Source organism: Aphanomyces astaci (genome assembly GCF_000520075.1).
Source record: "Aphanomyces astaci strain APO3 unplaced genomic scaffold supercont1.75, whole genome shotgun sequence".
Lineage (NCBI taxonomy): Eukaryota > Oomycota > Saprolegniomycetes > Saprolegniales > Verrucalvaceae > Aphanomyces > Aphanomyces astaci.
In genome coordinates this window covers 89,855-104,936 of record NW_009798338.1, presented here as the reverse complement: position 1 = coordinate 104,936, position 15,082 = coordinate 89,855, and the positions used below count along the sequence as shown (strand labels likewise).

At 48.9% G+C, this 15,082-nt stretch overlaps 4 protein-coding genes across 4 annotated transcripts; 3 read left to right on the top strand and 1 right to left on the bottom strand.

Annotated features, from left to right (window-relative positions):
• Nucleotides 1–3,342: 3,342 nt before the first annotated feature.
• On the top strand, nt 3,343–3,895 carry H257_15775 (hypothetical protein; the record flags this gene model as incomplete). Its single annotated transcript, XM_009843978.1, has 2 exons — nt 3,343–3,686; nt 3,724–3,895. The coding sequence occupies 2 exons, from the start codon at nt 3,343–3,345 to the stop codon at nt 3,893–3,895; spliced, it is 516 nt and encodes a 171-aa protein (XP_009842280.1).
• Nucleotides 3,896–4,254: 359 nt separating this feature from the next.
• Nucleotides 4,255–4,632, top strand: H257_15774 (hypothetical protein; the record flags this gene model as incomplete). Its single annotated transcript, XM_009843977.1, has 1 exon — nt 4,255–4,632. One exon carries the CDS (start codon nt 4,255–4,257, stop codon nt 4,630–4,632), a length of 378 nt encoding a protein of 125 aa, XP_009842279.1.
• Nucleotides 4,633–10,300: 5,668 nt separating this feature from the next.
• Nucleotides 10,301–11,382, top strand: H257_15773 (hypothetical protein; the record flags this gene model as incomplete). Its single annotated transcript, XM_009843976.1, has 2 exons — nt 10,301–10,435; nt 10,489–11,382. 2 exons carry the CDS (start codon nt 10,301–10,303, stop codon nt 11,380–11,382), a joined length of 1,029 nt encoding a protein of 342 aa, XP_009842278.1.
• Nucleotides 11,383–11,796: 414 nt separating this feature from the next.
• Nucleotides 11,797–12,585, bottom strand: H257_15772 (hypothetical protein; the record flags this gene model as incomplete). Its single annotated transcript, XM_009843975.1, has 1 exon — nt 11,797–12,585. One exon carries the CDS (start codon nt 12,583–12,585, stop codon nt 11,797–11,799), a length of 789 nt encoding a protein of 262 aa, XP_009842277.1.
• Nucleotides 12,586–15,082: the final 2,497 nt, after the last annotated feature.

Below are 15,082 nucleotides of genomic sequence, written 5' to 3'. Positions count from 1 at the left end.
GAGTGCGCGGAGTCCTCGGACATGGATGTCACCATGATAGCCCAAGCGTTGGACGACCGCACGTGATTTCAATTGTTGTCTCCCTAGCGGCGTGAGCAGCACTGCTGCTGACGCCCGCCTTTCCGCCCTGGGCTCAGGTGTGGCAGAAAAAGGTCGATCCCAGTACGCGCGAGGCGTCCTACTGGGACAACCGAGGTCCTTTTGGGTGTGTGGCATGTTGACACACCTTGAGGACCTAACCTCGGACGCAAATATCCTTCTGTGTCGCGTTTAACAAAACGATTTGTTTGGAACTTGTCGTGCCTGGCTTTCCAGCCAAGCTCTCGCTTTTATTAGATTATGGGGCGTCGAACAACTATCCCAGCCGGTCCAGATATGGTTCAGGACTATATAACGCTTGTCTTTCTAGCAGAAGTGAATTTGCTCATCGTTGACGCAAGCAACAACGACGGGCAAATCCTCTAGTATATTGTATCAGTTCCCCTCGTTATCATTGTGTTAGTGGTGAATGTACAACCACTTTGTCACCATGCCTGCTATGAGTGAGCTGCGCAAGAAGGGTAAAGTGTTCCCACACTACCCTTACGCCAAGTACGCCACTGATGTGAAGTTTTAGCCGTCCAACATCTTGTCGGCATGAGCCTTCACGAGCCGGGATCTGTGTCCGACGTCACGATGGTCCGCGATCGCCTGGATGTTCACACCGCTGTCCTTGCCAAGGATGGTAATAATGGTGCTTTCAACGACATTGGTGAGCTCTTTCATGGGTTTCCAAACTCATGGGCTGTACTTGTGGATAAGGTGTACATCGGACTTACCATCCGCCGTCCGTGCCATCCACCCCAAAAAAAAGCCCGTCAACGGTTTATTCTACCGCGTGGACCTTGATCGCAACGCCAACGTGTTGTCCGACCGCGTAATCGTCGAGAACTTCTTTGGGCGCGTGTGCTTGCTCAGGAAGATCTCGAATTCTACGTTTGTGTGGGGCACCAAATTGAATGATGCAATTCAACCGCTCGCCTTTGCGCTCACTAACTTCCATGTCTTCACGATGCCCCTCCGCCAAGACGACCACCATCAATACCGCTCTGTTCTCGCGCGATACAAGCGCATGGTTGACGATAACAAGTCCAAGCGTGCGGCTGTTCAACGCCGCTATGTGCTTCGTCGTACTGAAATATTAGTAGCGGATTCTGTCCGTGCCTCCATTGTTGTGCGTGGATCGTACTTGTCGCCTCTTGCGAACAGCCGCCGTTCAAATTAGGATCAATCGATTTATACTTGGTTTTAGTATTCATATTTTGGACATTCATGCCCATCTGACCTGGAGACCAGCTACTTCCTTCACGCATATAAGTACCTCTTATATTTCATATGTACTCGATAGACTAATCTTATAGGTTTTCATGGCCGCTAAAGCATGCGCGCCACATTTTAATCGTCAGACACTCCAGCATGGCCAACAACAGTACCGCACCACCCACTCGTCGCAAACCCGCTGGACACCCTGTATCCAAAGACAGGAGGAAGGTTCACTTCCGTCTCTACAAGTACAAGACTGTTGATTATCAACACAGGTTGGAGGCTATCAATCAGGTCACCGATATTGGCATGGTAGCCTCTCTTGACAGCTACTCTGCTCGAACTCATTTCGGACCCAACGCGACACAACTCGAAAGAAAGTGTATGGGTGGTTGAAGCGAAAAGACCGCATCCTCCAAATGGCCCCGACAGCCCATTCAAAGTTTGTCCGACCTAGTGGCATTGGAACGACTTTGTCATCCGAGGAGGAAGAGCAGCTGACACGCTGGGTACTTGGAATGCGGAAGGACGGGATTCCGGTTACATACAGTATGTTGCGTGTGATGGCTCTGGAAACAGCAATCGAGAGTGGCATCACCGACGACGAGTTCCGCCGGGTGGCTTTGGATCCAAGGCTTCAAGCGGCACCATGGGCTATCTCTCCGGGCAAAGACGAAGATCGGTCAAGACTCGAACTATGATGACACAGCAATTCTAGCAGCGTTTGCCGAGGGTGTCCTCGAGCGCTGGCCGACGACGTAGACGTGATCTTCATCGCGGATAAGGACAGGAGTAAACTACGAGTACCTGCCCTCCAAGACGTCGACCAACGATAGAGAAGATTGTGTATGTGAAATGTGGCGCCAAGACCAAAGAGCGCGCGACGGCAATGCTTCTCACCAATTCGACTGGCACCAAGCATCCCTTGTTTCTTGTTATGAAGACTGCAAAATCCAAGTAGAATGAAGTCGTATAGGAGTATCTCACCGTGCGGTATGGTTTTAGGCGGTATGAGTGGGATGAGGTTGAACCACTGCAACAATGCTTTAGTTGTGAAATCTACCAGAATCCTATGGCGTGGTGGAATGCGAGCCTTTCGATGGCCTTCCTCAATTACCCCTTAGCAGTGCGAGAAGGCCGTCAGGACAAGGCTGTCATCCTGCTCTGAGATGACTTTAGCGCGCACTTCACCGACGAAGTGGTTGCCTACGAAAATTCCATCAACGTCTTGCTGGAGCGTGTACCGCCGCATTTCACCTGGTGCAGCCAGCCTGGCGATGTTGCGTGGATTCGTCCATTGAAGGCGGCCCTGTGGAAGGACTGGCTCATTGAAATTCGTCGCCAGGTACGTATCAGAAAGGCAACTAACCTCAAGCTCCGGTGTCTGTCGCGGTCTGCAATGGTATCATGGATCACCGGGACATGGAACAACTTACCTCAGAGTGTGATCTTGAACGGGTTTCGCAAGTGCCAGCTCATTGCGGGTGCCATCGAGGAGAACGGGAACATGGAGGGTTCGCTGGACGACCATGAACTCAAGGATTTGATGAAGGAGATGGCTATCAAGTACACCATTCTTTTGAGATGACATCAACCTCCCTAGCTTTATTTTGTACCGGTAGATAAAATGCTATCTAATCATTTGTATACGTTTTTGCAGATATACCCTCTATGTTGTATTAAACTCAATAAAATAGTGGTTCATGGTGTAATGTAGCAAACCTTGGACGCAGTGACCCCAATAGCGATAACGCTCACACCGCAAGAAGGTGTAAGCGCCCGCAGGCTGAGCCTCCGTCACCGGTCCAGGCCTCCAGAATACGACGGTAGGTGGCATTATTGGCATTATCCTGCTGTCACGACAATCGGCTTCTGCACCCTTCCACTGGTTATGAGCTCCACCGCATCCTCTGCTGCGGTACCTCGCCCAACCCCCTCAGTCGTACACCACCTTCGAGGACTCGACAACTTCGACGAATGCAACTTCGAGTTGACCACGATCGTCCTCCAAGGAGAAGGCCTGACCACTCAGGCGACGCAATGCATTGGCGTCGAAGCCAAGGGTCCATCAAGGGACTGACGCGTTCATTTCGCGTCCTCGATGCTGACACCAAGAAACTGCGTCGACACATCGACGACGAAGTCCTCCGTCCGTCGTCGGAGCCCCCACTTCTGCCACCAGTCCTCGATGACGTGGCGCCGAAGCTCATCGATCCAATCATGGAATACCTGGCCGAACAACGTTCGGTCAAGTTCCTGAAAGCTCGCGCGGTCAAAGCCGCACTAAAGCAACTCATCAAAACCGAACACGCTGATGTCGAACGATCTATCGTGTTGGTCTATGCGTTGCTGTCGGAAGCAGTGCGCCGCGGCCGCAAAATTCGGTCAATGCGCCCACTGCATCATCGAATGGCTCTGCAGCGAAGAACAGAAGTTTGCGTCCGCCGTGGATGTTTACACCAAGCTCCACAGCTTCAAGTTCGAGCGATATTGCTCGATTGACGGCAGCCTGGCCACTTTGGATAAGCTTCGAAAGGCCGTCGAAAAGCGCGAGAGCACACCAGGCATCGGTGTTGCTAACCGCGTTGCCTGAATGCATTGCACACGATGTGCAAGTATGGCGCGGTACTCGTCCGAGCATCCCATACACCCAGCTGCGTGACCTCTTGCGGCAGCATTGGCACGAGTTGACCCAGAAATACCCCGGTTTCTTGGGACCCAAACCGACGGCTCATGCCGTTCCGGTTCATGGTTCGGACCAAGCGCCCGAAACCACTCGATCGAGTGCATTACGCCTCTCGAGCTATAATGGCTACGGTCAAACGACCGGCCTCAGTCCATGGCGTTCGCAGCGAGACATGCCGCGCGAGGACCCCGGCTTTTATGACTACTGCGCACATGCAGGTCACCGCTCGATAGATTGCACGAAGCTTTCTTGTGCATTCCACCAAAATGCGTTGCGACGCGACTTCGTTTTCCCAACCGGATGGGTGGCAATCCCGCCAGGGCAACTCCCACCGCTCGGTTGTGGTCGACGAAACCAACACGGCCAGGGTAATAGGCGTTCCCACCCCGACAAAAGACCCACCAATCGCCCACGCGGCGGTCGATCCGGCCATCAACAAGTTGATGTTGGTGCGTTGCTCAACGCACTCCAACATGGCCTTGCCCATGGCGGTCAACATCGAAGCGGCTACGCCCAAGGCCGCCACTCCCAACGTGGTTACGACCATGGCGGTTATTCAAACCATGGCTACGCCCAAGGCAGTCATTGACAACGAGACCATGCCCAAGGCGGCCAAAAAAGTCGCGTATTCGCGATCAACGTGACGAAAGTCCGTTTCGCCACCACGGCGATCGGCCCATGATTCCATCAATGATGGTTATCATTGTTTGCCTCCTCCGGAGCTGTACCCCCTCCAAGATGACCGGCGAAGCCGCACTCGCGGCCACCAAGGTGGCCCCGGTGAAAATACTGGAGGAAACGACCATGGTAGTCGTATTCGTAGCGTAAATCGCAGCGACGCTTCTCGTCAACATGACCATACTCGTTATTTCAGTCTTCATGAACAGGCACGTTTGCCAAAATTTACAACATCTCGTGACAACGAATCGGCATCAATGCCTAGATTATATACACCTAGATTAATTAAGAATCAATTGGCATCATTGCCTAGATTAAATTCAATCGGCACCATTGCCTAGATTAACGACACCTCGTGAACAACAAAAACATGTCTCGTTTTCGGTACTACAACAGTCCACTAACACTTCAAGTATAATTCCAAAAACATTTTCAAAAATACTAAAACATTTTAGTCCACATTTTGACTCCCTCAATACATTTATATCGTGATCACTATTATTCGCAGCTACTGCTACTGGCTGGGCACTTCGTGTGTCACCGACTAGTCCTATAGTTCAACAACAACTAGACTATGGAGATTCGACAGTGGTGCTTCCAAGCACTCCACTTTCAGACAAGAATGGTTCGTCACATACGAAACCTACTCATCACTAGCTGGTGCAGCCGATGGCCAACCACTTCACGTCATAGATCGCGGCACTGTTATATATTACGTCACTGGCTCCAACGGCGACCCATTCGCGGTCTATCTGCAGGATCTCTACCACATCCCAGAACTACATTTTAACCTCTTTTCCGTTGGTCGAGCCCTACACCGAATTGTTTCCATCGATCCCAACGTGTGGACTCTAGCCACGTACGATGGCGAGTTTAAGGCCGACTATGCGCTACCGACGCTACCCCACATACATTATCATGGCCCGGCCACGACTGTCCGTCTGACAAAGTCCAGTGTCCAGGGCACCATCGATTGGGCTACGCCAGTCATGACAAGCTGTACATTTTGCGGCGTCATTCGAATTCGACTTTCCGATCTCACAACAAGCCATCACGGCTCATGCCTCATGTAAGACATGTCTAAGGTCGAAGTCCTAAGGTACTTCCCATTTCCAAGAACAAACTCCCAAAGACGTCGAGGCCTCTCGAACGAGTGCACTTTGACATCAGGGGGCCGATGAACATCCCCTCCATCGCTGAGGGTAGATATTTCGTGACATTTATTGACGATTTTACTCGATACACCTTCATGTACATCATGCTACGGCGTGCAGAACTGTACGAAAAGTACAGTGCTTTCTGCCGGGATGCACGGACGCGCTATCGCTCCGATATCATTGAGCTATGCTATCATCACTCACCATTGAGTGAGTTAGAGGCAATTCGGGCGCTCCAAATGGACAACGCCGCATAATACGTCAAGCTCGGGAAGCGTATTCACCAAGAATACGGAACGCAGTTGACCTATACGAATGCTTACACGCCGACACAGAATCCTGTGGCCGAGCGTCGTATGGCATTATCGTGATGATCGCCTGGTCCATGCTACTGTATGGTAACCTGCCACAGTTTTGGGGCGAGGCAGTATCATATGCAGTATTCATCACGAATATCCTGCCGTCTACCACGTTCAGTGGTGACACACCATATCGTATGTGGCATCAAAGCCATCCAGACTATACTCGACTTCGAGTCTTTGGATGTGTGGCCTATGCCCATGTCAACACACCCATGCGTGCGAACAATTGTCTCCACGAGGCATGCTGTGCATGTACATCGGATTACCCGAGACATCTCGAGGGTTCAAGTTTCTCAACATTGACACGCACTACGTGCTCACAAACCCTGATGTCACCTTTGTTGAATATCGGTTTCGCCTCCTGAAATCAGTCGAGGAAGTCAAACGACTGAGGATTGAGCTTCCACATCGTAATTATTTTACTGTGGACAAGCTACTTCCCCAAACACAACCCCCGTTACCATCGCATCTTGGGGACGCTACTACGGCAACCACACCTCACTTGGGGAGGCATTATACTCTGGCTACACGAGGCCAATATGGCAAATACCTGTAGTACTTGACCGACCAAGCTCAGAAGCCACTCGTGATTCGGGAGGCTCAGCACCTTCGGGACGCTTCCCGAGTCCACGTCAACATCGAATCAACCGACAGGATAATCAGTCGACGAATATTCCGACTCCGAAACGTCATCGATCACTGACTTTCAACTCGACGACGGGAAATACAAACTACCCTACTCTGGAGTATGTGAATATGACATTTACCTCCAAGCCAACATTGTCACCTACGACAATCCAGTCGCTCGAGACTATACCTCGAACCTCGTGGTCTCGAGTGCCATGACGACCACACAAACGAGTGTGTTATCGTCTCATCGCAGACTTCCACATTGGACACGGCGACGTCAACCCGACGGCCCTGCACGACTACTTATGTCAATACCTAGGACGCCTCGAGCGCTCGATCCATCTCGACATCAGAGCATGTCCTCTTGTCCCTCAAGGTCAAAGTACCTACTGAAGAGCCCTCAACATATGCGCAAGCTATGAAATCACCAGCCAAAGTGCATTGGCACGAAGCCATGCTGCTCGAATTGGCTTCACATGAGGCGAACATGTCGTTCGAGAGCGCAACATTGGGTCTTAAGATCAAATACGATAACTCAGCCACTGAGGCTACACGACAGGTCGCCCTGCCTTGTCATCCAAGGACACACTCAGGTCCAATGAGTCAACTTCGAGGAGAGTTACTCCCCAGTCATCGCAAAGAGATTTCTGCGAATGATGCTTACTCTCGGCGCGGTCCTGGATTATGAGATCGACGCGATGGACGTCATCACTGCCTTTATCAATGGAGAAATCGACTGTGAGGTATACGTCAAACATCCTCGCGACGTACTACAAGTACTTCGAAGCGTCTATGGCCTTTAAACAAGCACCACGCTTGTGGTTCCAGACGCTGGATACCTACTTGTGCAAGCAAGGGTATACCCAACTCGTCAAAGACAGGTGTGTCTTCACGAATGTCCTGCATGGGCGATCCATTTACATCGGTGTCAATGTCGATGACCTCGTCAACATGGCGCCCACGAAGGATATGATCACAACCATCAAACACGGCCTGACGGCGCATTTCAAAATACACGACCTTGGCCCACTCAAGTTCAGTCTTGGGTTCCATATCGTTCGCAACGAACTTGCACGATGCACCAGTCCCAATATGCGAACTCTATTCTCAAGATGTTCAGCATGGAGAACTCCAACCCTTCACCCACACCCAAGGGGTGAACCTCAAACTCTCTGAGTCGATGTGTCCTCAGGACGAAACTGAGCGCACCTATATGGTGGACAAGCCATACCCTATCGTTGGGAGCTTCATGTACCTCATGATTAGCACCCGAACAGACTTGGCCTACGTCGTCCAACAGCTCAGTAAGTTCTTCACGAACCCTGGTTCAGCCCTTTGGCAGGCAGCCAAGCGAGCACTACGCTATATTCGAGGCACGATTGACTATGGTCTCGTCTTGGGTGGCGCAAGAGGCTACGATGTATAGTTCTCTCGACCACCGAGGCAGAACTTATGATTCCTTGCACAGTAGCACAAGAATGCTTGTACATCAAGCAGACAGCAGGTGAGGTGGGTCATCCCATCACCTCGGCTATTACCCTCCATGAGGACAACCAAAGCACCATCGAGATAGTGAACAGCTCTGGTCACCATGGGTGCAATAAACATATCGATGTGGGCTACCATTTCATCAACGTCATCGTCGAACAACGAGTGTTTCGACTTGAGTACACAGCTAAACGACTCCAAGTCGGATATCTTCACCAAACCATAAGACATTACAACGTTCTGCGCACTGCGCAGTAAACTAAGAGCTTCAGCCCTCCGACCCCTTTGGCCCAATCCAAAGAGCATATACTCCGGCCTCTCAGCCCGTGACCAGTCCCCTCATGTACGGAGGACGTTCCAACTGTGACAAGTCAGACAACGCGGGGTGACGGCATCTCGGTGGTTAATCGATCCATCCTGTCTCTTCCCCGGCAAGTCGTGCGGAAGGAACTATTGGTAGGGACCCGCTGATGGTAGTGGAATCATACTGCATTTAAGTGTGGAAACGTGCGCTTAGAACCGAATACTGTACTCTGTAGCGTTCTAACACAACTGTAAAGTTGAGGAAACATTTGGCGCACCCCGGGACTCGAACCCGGGGCCCATCCACCACCGCCTCATCGTCTAACCGATTTGTTAGTCGCCAAAAGGCTTGGCATTGACCATCGAATAAGTGAAGCATAACCTGTAAAATATTATTACTGCATACAGTACATGTAATATTTCTCTATAAACCAAAATTTTTGTTTCATCGAAGCCTTAAAATTCCCATACTGAATACAAGGTTAAATTTCGGCAAATGACCGATCGCCTGGTTGAGCGCCTAACTTTGACATTTTATTTGCCCTGATTCAAACTCTTACACTTGATTTGTATTCGAACGATGAGAAAAAGTTCAAAAAGGAGAGTTCGGCATTGCATCTTTCAGCTCGAGATAATTTTAACTTACTGTTAACCACATACGATGGATTGAATGGAGCTCAAAATCGGCAAATCACAGATCTGTCATGTTAACAAGTGTAAAACCACTCACGACTTGACTTTTTCAACACGCTTTTTGTCCATATGGCTCCTCCAAACGCGGCGTTGTGCAACAATTGTCCGGATATTGTCCAAGAAGTGGACCGGTCAGTGGTTTTGACAAGTCACCCTAACCACTCTCACGACTTTACTTTTCCGGCAATAATCCTTACGATCAGTAGATGGGTTAATCAGCAGTAAAACTCACCACTTGATTAGGATCGACTAACTGACGAACTACTCGATCTCCGACGTGATGTAGTATCACAATTTCACCCACTGATACTATTCGGAATTTTCCTACTACCTGATTCTTCGTACATTGTACTGACAAGTTACCAAGTCCACAACTTTCTTCAGCCGTCTCACATCGTTTTCGGAGGTGAATCGATCCTGTTCGTACCCAAAACGTGTGCAAGTTGATTTCATGGTGACATATACGAAGCTGGTGTGCAAGCACATTGAATTTAACAGGAGTTCGTACTGTAATCGCTGCGATATCCCTCCACAAGTGAACCTACCACAACCAAAGTATTGACCGAAGTATTACGTTTTATGATAAAATCTTTGAGATCCCATAGATGAGTACCTTTCATGTAAAGGCTAGGAGAATCCGAGAGATTCGCCAAAAATGTACTTATTAAGGAGATTCGATTAAAACCTGCATTAAAAACACAAAGTAGGTTATACATGTATCCACATCATCGAGGTTGGCGCCCAAATCTGCACCTTTGGGGGGAATCAGCTTGTTGCAATTCACTTCCCCTCACTTTCCATTTCGCCAGCCATGCCTGTGAACACCAACGCCGTACTCAACCGTCTCCAAGACCAAGCAGTGCGAGATCAATCCTACCTTGAGTCATGCCTGCATGACTTTGGTGAAGTCTCGCACTTGCGTGACGACTGCGAGGAGCCCCCCGTAAAACCCAATGATGGACAAGTTCTTGATCGAATTGGGCTCTGAGGGTATTAGATCTATGACCAACTTTACCGTCACCGAGTTCGAGTCCCTGTGGGCGATGGTGGAGGATGCTATGAACCCTGCGTGGATGGAAGGTCGTGGCCGGCGCTCAACGACTAGCCCCAAGGACGCGCTATTTATGGCCCTCACCGTGTTGAAACACTTTTCAACATGGGAAAACACGCAGCTGACTTTGGGCACAAGGCACCAACCTTCGAAAAGCTGTTCATGCGCGTCCTACACGCTGTTCAGCCTATGCTCTACGGCGAGTTGATTCGAGTTCCATCCATGTCCGACATGTCCAACTCGAATCGACTATTTGACCACTTTACGTACGCGTTGTATGCAGTTGATGTGAAGTTTCAGCCAGCACAGCGTCCAACGGGACGCTTGGCGGAGCAGAAACATTACTTCAGCGGGAAGCACCATCAATACGGTTACAAGATCGAGGCAAGCGTGTCACTGGAAGGCCAATGTGTGGCAATGACCGAGAGCTTCCTAGGATCTGTGCATGACCTGACGATATTGCACACCCGCACTGCCATTCACGCGACCAACCTGTTGAAGTCGGCGGGTGAGCAGGATGTGCCAAACTATGGTGGTTTTAGTACGCAGTACTGGGGGTTGTGGGAGTGTTTGGTCGACATGGGCTACATCGGAATTGCCCACTCTCTGCGGGGTATTCATCCCAAGCGTCGCGAGGTGCATGGCGTATTGGATGCCCATGACATGGATCGAAACCACGACATCTCCTCCGATCGGGTGGTTGTGGAGAACTTTTTCGGTCGCATATGCACTCTCTGGAAGATTTCGTTGGCTACGTACACTTGGGGTGATAAAAACTACAACACGATCCAGCGCACGACGTTCGCATTGACGAACTTCCACCTCTCGTTGATGCCATTGCGCGCGGAGGACGAAGAGTTTTACATGTCTGTAATTGCTCGTTACGAGCAGATGGCGAATGAGAAGAAGCGCAAGCGCAGTGAAGCTCAACGCCGCTATCGTTTGAATCGCCAAGAGAGATTGTCCATTGACAGCAACCGCGCTACACGCTTTCTGTCGCCATCGATGAATCGTTCGAACAGCAACTATTAGATGATGGATGAATACTATTAATAAAACGTGTTTGCTGATCGATTTGATTTGGTTCCATAGGATTTAAATGATCGGCTACTGCATTTTTGATCAGTAACCTAGTCTCTTTCGAAGTTGCTGAGTTCTTGATTGAAATAGATATATCTAATTAGTAGCAAAGTGCATGCATATTTTGACATTTACTGACGAATTAAAAAACTATTTCGGAAGCACTACAGTCCAATTGTATTGATATCAGTAATATTGGAAGTTAGTCAGCTACTGGTTTAAAGATTTAATGCTTTCCCCGACGAGGCCCATAATATGCTGTCCGTCTATCTATCTGGTAATGTCACGAAAAACTAGAGACACATATACAGTACTAGTAGTACTGTACGTACTACTGTACTATGCGACAGGGTTTACTGGTCCTGTTTACGCCGGCGTGATGCTGTCCTCGTCTTTGGGGGTTAGGGACAATGTCGGGTGGAATGCGACGGGACAGAGGGCAGGGCGCCATCGCGACTTGAGTTTGGAGAGGCCGAGGGTTCCCAGCAGCAGAACCGAATGGATGAGGACAGTTCCAAAGCACCACAGCGGCGATGCCTGACTGGAGACGTCTAGGAATTTGTATGGCCAGAACCCGTCGTTCCAGGTTTCATGGCCAATCCACGAGAAGGCGCCGTAGAGCACGGGGAGGATGAGGATGTAGCCGAGCGTGGCTTTGCGCACGACGAACCCGTTGAGGGCAAACTCTCCCACGAGGAAGATGCAGTTGATCCCATGTTGGAACACGGACATGATCTTGATGGTTTTGTCCACTTGGGACGGGTACACGACGCCCCAGTACATCATACACACAAGGAAGCTCACGGAGAAGCACACGTCGAAGAGCGTGTTGAGCGCGCGGCTTTCGGCGGTTGTCGGCACGGCCGTCCCTGTGACGGCGCGGTGGCGGAACTGATGGACTGTCGCCCACACCAAGTACACAAGCTGCAATGTGAGGTTCCAGACAGTGTAGTACACCCACGCGAACGGCAGCGTGTTGTACCCGAACAAGGCCACGGCGAACAGCACCACGAGGAAGGCGCGATACCCGAGCAGGAGCTGCGACGGCGACGGCTGATACGTTTCGTGGACGGGGGCTTGGAACCGACGGATGAAGTACACGCCCACGGCCCCCAGAGCCACCAGGAGGAACGCAACCACGAACGACTGCCACATTATTACTGTATGCGAAGTGCTGGAATTCAAATGTGTGCATCGCGGTGGTGGTGGTGATGGAGCTGTCACATCAGGTTCTGTAAAGAAACCATGCAGCCGACGATCGTTAACTGTGTAAATGGTCGAATTCCGATGTCAACATTTGCTCTCCAACATAGAGAGAAATCAAATCACGATCAAATTCATAAGGACATGATGGTGGATTCCTTAGTAAATCCATATATAATGTTGACGACGGAGTTATGTACTATGTTTATATACTAGTAACTACTACTGGCACGTACTAGTAGTACTTACTAGTACAACGTAGTAGTTGGTACAAATTGGTGACGAGAACGTCAAAGTATAGTAATTCTGACTACATGTCGAAAACTATAGTAAATGGAAGGACATTGGTATTGTATATCGTAACGTAAGTCATGTACTCCGTCCTATGACATCGAATTAAGTGAGCCCAAGTGTCTTTTGGCGACCTTTAATGCTTGGTGGTTACAGTAGTTCTCCAAGAACTCATTGGGTGCGTTGCAACCAAGACATTACCTTTTGATTTGATAGCCACGCCCAGTGCACATTTAAGGGTGTTGGGATGTGGGGCCTACTATGTTTGGAAGGGGCTGTTCAGGGAACGACGTCTGTTTCATTGGCCACATACCCATATCATTTGATTGGCCATTTACCCATATCACTTGGCCAATGGTACTTGTACTCAAGGTAGCAAAAAACTACGAAGTAAACTAAAACTGTTAAGTGACATATCGAGTTGTACAGTTTATTATTTTATAGAGTATAGTCCATTCCATTGAGGATCGCGGGTGCACATTTCATGTAAATTGTTACATAGGAAACGCATTATCACAGGAGGCTAGGGAATTAATTTGGAATGTTGTGCAATACTATTAATAGTACGCCTGCTAGGTGAAGCGGTCCTAACTGACTTAGTGTAAGTGACATCCATCCTGCGGGATACTAGTGTACAGTATGCGGGCGGGTACTGCATTACTTCGAAGTACAATAGAAAACATATGCGATTCGCATTGACGAAGACGTCTTGCATCGAATGTTAGAGGATATATCAGTGTCTCCAAGTAATGTGTGCCGGCAGAAATCGACACCCGGAGTGGATAGAGAATGCAAGTTTTATGACCAACTTATGTATACCAGTGCTTTATTTGGCTTATCATTCAGCTTATTAACAGTCTGCGAGAGTATCGAGGGGGCTAGTAGAGGTGTTTTGGCAAAAAATTGGCCGATTTTCACGATTTTTGGTGCATTCTATTCGTTAGCTCTTCAATAATACGATGGCATTTGCGCGAGACTCTCAAACGCAATGTATTCCACAACACGATGGAAAAACTGTGAGAATTAACATAAAACAACACAATGAAGAATATTTACTTGTGAAAATCAATTACACCATGTGGATTAGGAACTGGGAAAAGTAAAAAATTGCAATCAAGAAAAACCCTTACTACCTCCATCCGAAAATAAGTGATTGATTTGGGAAATTCGTCATATTTCAAAGAGTTTTGTGAATTTTTTCGAGGAAAATGTATCAGCTGGCTCGGGAAATCAAGCACTATCTTCGAGGACTGAATACGCTTATATCAGAGCTCAAATGCCTATTTAATTCGCAGTGACTTGTAGCATACAAACTCCAAGATGCTATCGGATTGAAAAAGGTACAACTATACTTGAATAGGATAAATACCAATGCAAAAAAAAGCCATGTCAACATTTCCAGTGTTCAAATTCACGTCATGCCACAATCTGTTGCTACAAAACCCAATCTCACTCCGCAGCAGCGCACAGACGTCTGCCACCATCTCCTCAAACTTGTCGCGAGAGATGGTAAGCTTCCCTACGGCTCTTTTCGCAATGTTGCGGCGCAGTTTGCCTGTAACTGGCAAACGGTAGCACGGCTTTGGAAGAGAGCTGCGTACAACCCAGGATCGAACACCCTGTGCCAAGACGTCGCCTCTCGCAAGATATGGAGTTAGCTAGGTTGAGCTCAAACCTTGAGCATCTCTGCCTTGCGTCATACGATGCTGACGAAGAAGGAGTGGACACAAGCTGGACAGACAGCTCTGACTCGATTGACATAATTATCTGAGACTTTGGATTGGATAGTAAGTTCCTAAATATGTTGCTTTTCATGGTTTATAATTGGTTGTTGACTTTTTTTTGTCAAATCAGAGGCATCAAAACTGAATCAATCACTTATTTTCGGATTCAAGTTTTGCCAAACCAATCACTTATTTTCGGATGGAGGTAGTATTTCTCAATGGTGGTGTGTAAGAGCATCTCCACCGCGCCCAGTAAATTGGCCAATCAGTAAATCTGTGTGCTGATTTACTGAAAATTTACTGAAATATTTTCGCACCGCACCAGTATCCGGTTGAGTACTTTGCTGACCAGCAAATTTTCCAGTAAAAGTCACACAGTTTTTATGGACTTGTACTGGATTTGCTGGAGTCAGTATCCGGTTATAGTGGCCGGA